Consider the following 7,945-nt stretch of genomic DNA (forward strand, 5'->3'; position numbering starts at 1 on the left):
CACGGACAGAGATAAAGTCTGCTGTCCATCTTTGTATCCTTTTTTTCCATCAGCCAGAAGCTTGTTGAGCTCAACATGCTGAACTTACAAAGAATAACTCTAAATGCAGTGTATTTGTACCTTCAGAAGGGGAATGAACTGCCTACCAAAAGGCTATTTAATCCAGTAGTGAAAAGGCAAAGACAACATGGCAGAAAGCTGACGTCAGGTTAAGATTAGAAATCAGATGTACTTTTTTTACATTATTTTAATCCATGTAACAGGTTATTTGTGGATGCTGCATGTATTGATATGTACAGAACTCATACAGGCTGATGATTTGAAAATCCTTCTGTGAGTTTCTCCTTCACAATATTTTTTCCTTCTCTTTTCGCAGGACGTTACCCTAAATTAGTGTTTCACTTTGAGCTCAAGAGAAACATCTTGTATTTCATACTGGAGACATACGTACCATCAATTCTCCTGGTTGTGCTCTCCTGGGTATCATTTTGGATAAGCCAGTCATCAGTTCCAGCCAGAATCTGCATAGGTGAGAAGCTGATGAAACAAAGCCAAACCTCTTGTTGAGAGCACGAGAGGTAATAGCTTTAAGTTGTGTCAGGGAATGTTCAGGTTGGGCATTAGGAAAAATTTATTCTCAGAAAGAGTGGTGAGGTACTGGAACAGGCTGCCCAAGAAGGCATTGGAGTCACTGTCCCTGGAGGTGTTGAAGATGTGGTACTGAGGATACTGTGGTACTGATGGGTAGATGTGGTACTGGTGGACATGGTTTGGTGATGTGACCATGGTGGGGATGGGATGGTGGTTGGACTACATGGTCTTAGAGGTCTTTTCCAACCTTTATGATTCTATGAAGCAGGAGCTAGAGCATTAAGATGCTTTCTTTATTGCAAGTACATGGCATCAATTTCCAAAAGGTGCAGACACTCTGAGTTTCATGGAACTATTTTTCCGGTTTGCCATCTGCAGCGCATGGTAGAGGTACCACTGGAAGCCTTGCTATTCTGTAACAAAGCAAACGTCCTTGGAAGCTACAGGAGACCTGGAGGCAGGGAAGGCTGCTGGAATCAGAGGAAAACCCCATCATTTTGGAAATAATTTCAAAATATTCAAATGCGTGGTATACACAGGCAGAATTATGAGTCTTTTGTGCAGGTGAATGATACATACTAATTAACACATGAATAATAAGAGAATGATAAGATTAAATATAGTTAATTGCAAGTAAAGGAGATTCTGAAAGGGAAAAATGCAGATCAGTTCTGATCAGACTGCAGGTGGGGGGCAGGGAAAACACTTCTATAGAATAGCAAAGACAAATTTCACATTAAATGAGGCTGATGGACAACTACACTGAACAAAATGATATCTGAATGTTTTTAATGGAAGCATTTGCATAGCATTGCAATGATGTGTTAATAATAAATATGCATTCTATGACATGAAAATCCCTCCCATTCTAATTTCCAATCTTCTCAGCTTTCCAAACATTTCTCTTCAGTATTTTCAAGCATTTAACTTCAAGATCACAAGTGCACTTAAAGTCTTTCCAAAACATGCCACAGGAAATGCTGTGGCATATTAGGAGTTTATGAAGCTCAGGAAGAACTATCCTGTAGCTTTCCAAATGCAATGGAAGGCCTTATTGCTGTCTTTGTTCATGAGAATTTATATTTCTGTGTTCCACAGGTGTTACCACTGTCCTCACTATGACGACACTGATGATGGGAGCCAGGACTTCACTCCCAAATGCTAACTGTTTTATTAAGGCAATTGATGTGTACCTCGGCATCTGTTTCAGTTTCATCTTTGGAGCATTGTTAGAGTATGCTGTGGCTCATTTCTGCGCTCTGCATCGACCCAGTTCAAAGGAAATTCCAAAGGTATTTTAACTCTTTTATTGTTGGTCTACAAAGTAGATTTCAATTATAACTGCTAAAAAGAATGGGTTATCTTATTTAGCTCTGATAGTAAATGTATGTAAGGGATTTTATATTTTAATGCAAGGTCAGTGATAACTAAATAACTTGAAGAAAAAAGGATTTGTATTCCTGGAACTTCTTGAAAGAGATCAAGCAAAGTGAACACCAATGTGGTACGTGTACAGGCATTCACCTTTTCTCTAGCATATACCTACGCACAGTTCAAATATTGGACTGAGCAAGGTGGCTTGATCTTACTGCAGTACGGGAAAAAAACCCACCAAAAAACACAAGCATTAATCACATACCATTTATGAAACCTTCTGCACATGTATGGAATGTGAGTCAGCTTACTAGCAGAGAGCTTCATGCCTCAGTTCCCTGTAGCCTTCCACCTACATCTTCTGTCTCAGAAGCTGCGGACTGTGATTCACTTTCTTTTCTGTGTCATTATTATAGCAGTGCTTTTTATTGCTCTAGTGAGCTTCCCAGAACTCTGAAATGTTGTGAAGTATACTTAAAATAATAAAGTATCAAATCAACAGAGGCGTTTCTGAGTCTGGTGGTTGTCATCTTGCTGAAATAATCAGGACAGGTTCATGAAAAAGTTTTGTCATATCCTCCATCTTCAGTGCTTGGCAGTGAAAAAGAAATAATGAGAAAGTTAGAAACTGAATGTCTTAAAGCTTTTCATTATAGAACAGAGTCTAATATGCATGATAGAAAATAAAATTTTAAACAGAAAAAGGTGATGCATTTCTTGATTAAGCGCGGAAAATGAGAATATGACAAAAAATGTGGGAAGAGGTTTGGTTGAGTGCTGTAAGGTTAAACAGGCAGAAAAAAAAAAAAAGACTGTTTGTTTAAACAAAAGTGCCAAGAGATCTAGGTGTGTGAAGAAGGTTTGAGAAAGGGGCACAAAGGCCCCCATTGGGTTTTAAAAGGCATAATCTGAGGAATGCCTGCAAATGAGCAAACACTGGTTATGATTGAGGTTTTGAGTGGAAAGCCTAAAAATCATTTTTCCTGGCAAGGTAGCATCAGTAACAATTCCCTCTGAGCATATCCATCTTGTGAAGTAAGTGGCTGTCATTTGCTCATTGAGTGGAAGAAAAAAGAAAGCTTATTGGAGGTTTGAGTAAGAAAGCCAAGTGTTTCAGTGCTGCTCAGATGATTAAGCATCTTTGGATCTGTGAAGGGCATTAATGACTGCCCTTGCCTTCACCTACCTGAGTCAGCATCTCTTTCTTATGGGACACAGGTGCCAGTACATACAGGTGGAGCAGGCATGAGAACTCACAGACTTGAAGCGCGCATGGAAGTAAATGGAGGTACAGCCCTCAAGCAAGCAAGGGAGAAACACTTAAGGTGCAGTTTTGTGATGGACTTAATGACTGAAAGGGATGATGTGTCTCTTCAGGCACTTTTCCTACCTTCTCTTCTTTGTCAGCAGTGAGCAAATCCAACTCACTTCTTGCCCACAGAAACACAAGTGTAGGGAAGGGGTAGCTGGTGAATCCTGGATCAACTCTCAAAGCCTTTAGAGTAAGGAAAATGCCTGTTGTGTCTTTTTTATACTGTAGCCAAGGAGACATGCACTGCATACTGAGCAGGGGGGCCACTGAGAGCGCACCTGGCTTGTATTTCTCATTTCTCTCTGTGAAAACAAAATATCACAAGGATGGAAATACTAGCTAAAATGTCATGTCACTGTCTAGCAGGTACTTAATGAATTTCTTTGTGATTATCGTCACCACAAATGTGTTCTCCTCATTATCTCATGCTCTTGTGGACACAGGATAATTAGAAATCTCACTTCCCAATTTGCTGTTCTCATACAACCCAATACCATATTTGCACTCAGAATTATATAAATATGTTTAAGAGGTGAATTGAAAACATAACCATCTGCCTTGCATGGGAATTAGTTGTGCTGCTTTCTGCTTTGCTCTTTAAAACACTTGGGCGCTGGCAATAGGAAGTTCTTTTGAGACCGTCAGGATCTGTAGTTGGAAGTAAAAACTGGAGAAACAGCTCATCATATCCACACTCTTGCAATGTTCACATTGTGTGAACCGGTAGCTGCAGAAGCAGCTTGAAAGCTGATGGCAAAAGCACAGGAACCACTGCTACAAGGAAGGTCAGACTGACTGTGCCATTCGCATCAACTGCATGGCAGACTGCCTGAATGGAGAGGCTGCCTCTCCAAAATCCTGAGCTTCTCCTCATTCATACAAAGGTGTGCTGTGTCTTCCTATAGAACAGAGAAATCCATCTTAGACTTCATCTATCTTTCATCATTTTGTTTTCCTTTGGGGCAGAAAGGGAAAAGAGTTGAAAACTGAGGATTATGTGGGCAGTGTTCTGCATTTCTGTGCCAGCATCTTGTGGTCTGTACAAACATGGAAGATGCTGCAGATGTGCAACACTCTTGGTTTAGATATTATTAATCTTGAGCATCTGTATTATTCAATAACAGCAATAACAACTTTCCTCAATTCTGCTGGCTGTTAGATGTCAACAAAAACTTCAGCACGCCCCAGACAGTGGCAGATAATGTACAGTACTTTTTGAGGATGCTCTCAAGTTTGTATCCCAACAGAGCCCTTCTTAGTGCCAGCTGCCATTTTCTCACTGACAGCTAGAATGCAGAGAAGTAGGGTAAGTAACATTTAAAATTAGAGCCACTGTTTTTTTTTCTTTCTTTCTTTTTTTTTTTTTTTTTAATGTGGAACATCTTAATCTATCATTGCATTCAGTTCTCCATAGCAACCTGGAAAAGTCCCTTGATAGTCCCAGGTTATAAGACTGTATTTCTTATAAACTAGAGGCTGTGGCTGTCCTTCCGATTAGCTGTCCCCTTTTTAAGCAATGTGATACAGAACTTTTGCTGTAAATACATCTCCGTTCTGAGAGAGCCTTGCCTTGGCACACCACGATGGGAATTGAGTACATATGCACCACTTTTATAAATGTCTCCTGGAGAGCAGAATAGAGTTCAGAACAGCCTAATAAAGCATCAGCCTCCTGTGAATTGTTCGCATGCAGCTGTGTGAAAAGAAAAATGGCACGTACACAATGTCCTTTCATGCTCTGCAGTACAGCTAATTCTGTACCGACTTTTAGCCAGCCCTACCTGAGAGACGAAGAGGCTCAAACTGAAGAATGCCCTACATCCTGCCATTTTTGAAGTCTAGATGTTGTTTTTTTCTCTTTTTCCCTTTCTAAAATATGAAAGTGCTGGGAAAAAAAAAAAGTCAGGATCCTTCTGACAGGTTTCTGTATTTTGCTCACTGCTGAAGCACTGGGTGCCCTGGGTCGGCAGCAGTGCGTGGTTCGAGGTGCCCGGCAGTGCTCCCTGCTGCGCTGCTGGGCTGGTGGGGCTCTCTGAAGCAGAATGGAGTATTTCTAACAGCCAGGCCACACATAAAACTCCCAATTTGAGGCATAGTTTGGTTTGTTTAAGGTTCAGGCTGGAAGTTTGTGGATTGATCCTCCTTGGGCTTTATAAACAGCTTTTCATCCTGTCCTTTGGTTTCCAAATTGTCACATAGCTGCAGCAGGCTAGTTGTGGGGTGAACGAATTTTTGTAGTCGGAGTATTTTTAGGATGATGCATTGTGATGAGCTACATTTATCTCTCCCTAATAAAGTATACTAGGCTTTTTTGGCAAATGGAAAATGAATAGCAGTAATAATCCCTTTTTCTAGTTCTGTCTGTTCTGTTTCACTGATTCACAGGATGCTGTCCAGACTCCACTTTAATTTTCAAGGACATTACTAATTTTTAGATGGAAAAAGACCCAGAAATCACGCCTCTTGCAAGTACCCTGAACTGAAGAACAATTCTGCACTTGCATGGAGATCTGTCAGGTGGCTTAATGAACTCTCTGTGTCTTTAAGAGCTGCATTATTTCTAAGTGAGCTTTTTGTGTGGCTGTACCTATGAACTTCTGTAAAGTTTATCCTTATCTAATCTAGTTCTTCCCATGATGCAAATGGAAAAAGTGGATTGCTCAGAGGAAAGTGATTCTATGTTCTACATTTCACAAATAAATTTTTGGCCTTTTCTTGCTTATATGCTACTCCTTGGTCTGGAAGGTGATAAAAGCATCAGAAGAAGCATAAAGAAAGTCATGTGTAGAACTGCCCCAATAAAAGCAATTCCCCTTTCAAACTGTTCAGAATTAGATTTAGTCTTAGATACACATCTGGATCCAAACTCTGGAGCTTAGATCCTCTGGTATCTGCAATATCCAAAACCAGAGTAAGACCCCGGAACTTTCATGGAAGTTTGTTTACAGCTGAAGCTACAGCTGATGTCTAATCCCGTGTCCTCTGAGTCAGTGGCAGAAAACACACTGACTTCAAAGGGTGAAGATTTCATACATGAACTCCATGGCTCCGAGCCATTTCTAATCAAAGAAACAAAACCCACCAGAACACCAGACGGCTTATACAACATTCTCCAAAGAGCTGTCTTGATGCAGTGAAGCACATGAAAATGCGTTTAACCTTAGTATAACTTTGAACTTAAAATGTAAGTTTCAGGACTTGAAACGAAGTATGAACTGTTTGGTACTGAAATAGTTGTGGGGCTTTTCCCTCTTTATGATCTTTTTGTTTTTATTTCTTGCATTTTGTTTTGTTATATTAACTAATTCTGTTTTCATTACAAAGCACGAGGAATGGAGCACCCAGCATAGAAGGCATTTTGTATTGTGAAGTGCTTGATTTGGGGTGCAACCAGCTTGATCAACATCTGGCATCTCACCCACCTTCTCCATCCCCTAGATGGGGTTCTGCTTTACTTGCTTTGTAGAAATTATGTTGCAGAAGATGACTTGTTTTTATGGATTTGCTGCTGTGTTAAGTAAAGCTTAGTGGGCCATATTTGAATGCAACCAGCTTTGCACTGTGGTCCTGTGAAAGTTTTTGTGGCGAGCTGTCATGTAAGTTGGTGTGTTTCTCCTGTATATGGAGGCTTTGAAAGCTGAAAGATACTGTCTGTACCTGTGGTTGCTCATCCTTGGAATCAATGAGTAAGCCCCAGGAAGAGCTATGGGAAAAATCCTATTATTTGCTTCAGCTTGAAAGTAAATAGGGCAGTGAAACATGAACTTATGTTCCTGCTGTGCTGTTTTGTTTCCTGTCAGGATGAGGATGAAGGGACTGAAGAAGAAAGGAATGGAGTTCTGGCAGCAGTTGCTAACAGTTGCAGTGCTTCTGACAACACGAACAAAATTGATTCAGACAAGGGCAGCAAAACCAGCATCAATGGCAAAAAGGAGAGAAATAAGCACAGTGGGTGTAGCTCACCAATGTCCATAATGAAAAGTCTTTTCTGTATCTTTGATTGTTTCCATGTTAAAAATCCTTACCACATAGACAACTATGCCAGATTTTCTTTCCCATTATCATTCATCATAATTAATGTATTTTATTGGGTATATTATTTGTATTTCTAAATCTTTTAAGGTGTAAAACTGTCATGGTTCAACATTTAGAAAGGAGATGTAGTTGGTGAAGTTGCAGAAGAAAGAGAAAGCTGCCTTTAGGGAAAAGAGGTATGAGTGGATATGCTCTTTTCAAGCATTTACGCCAAGTTTATTTAACTCTCTTTTCTGCTATTAAATGACTGTCATCTGAAATTGACTTTCCTTTTAGCATGCATGTCCCATATTACACTATTTGTCAATGGCCTCAAAGTCCTTTTTTAATATTTTAAAGGCCAGCTTTGTAAAATAAAAGCTATACTACTTTTGTTTCTGAACTGTATTGAATATATTTAAAAATAAAGACAATGAAGTGTATATTTCCTGCTATACTTTCAGTATTCAATTCCCTCTAGCTCTGCCAATAACACATAAATTTTACAGATTATATAAGAAAATGTATAATTGCAGATTAAAGCATTTTTGCTCCCATGTGAGAAACACTTTTGAAGGTGTGGGCTACCAACACCAACGTAACAACAGGTGCAGCTTTGTAAGGTCACAAATATGTACCAAGACCTATTCTTTA

General features: G+C 39.7%; 1 protein-coding gene across 1 annotated transcript in view; it reads left to right on the forward strand.

Annotated features, from left to right (window-relative positions):
- LOC110399941 (gamma-aminobutyric acid receptor subunit pi-like) overlaps positions 1-7,660 on the forward strand; it is a 31,455-nt gene extending 23,795 nt beyond the window's left edge. The window contains exons 7-9 of the mRNA XM_021399442.1: positions 377-529; positions 1,690-1,883; positions 7,078-7,660. Of these exons, the coding sequence (XP_021255117.1) occupies positions 377-529; positions 1,690-1,883; positions 7,078-7,389 (659 nt within the window). The 3' untranslated portion in view covers positions 7,390-7,660. The remainder of the gene's footprint in view (positions 1-376; positions 530-1,689; positions 1,884-7,077) is intronic.

Source organism: Numida meleagris, chromosome 5 (assembly GCF_002078875.1).
Source record: "Numida meleagris isolate 19003 breed g44 Domestic line chromosome 5, NumMel1.0, whole genome shotgun sequence".
NCBI classification, from domain to species: Eukaryota; Metazoa; Chordata; class Aves; order Galliformes; family Numididae; genus Numida; species Numida meleagris.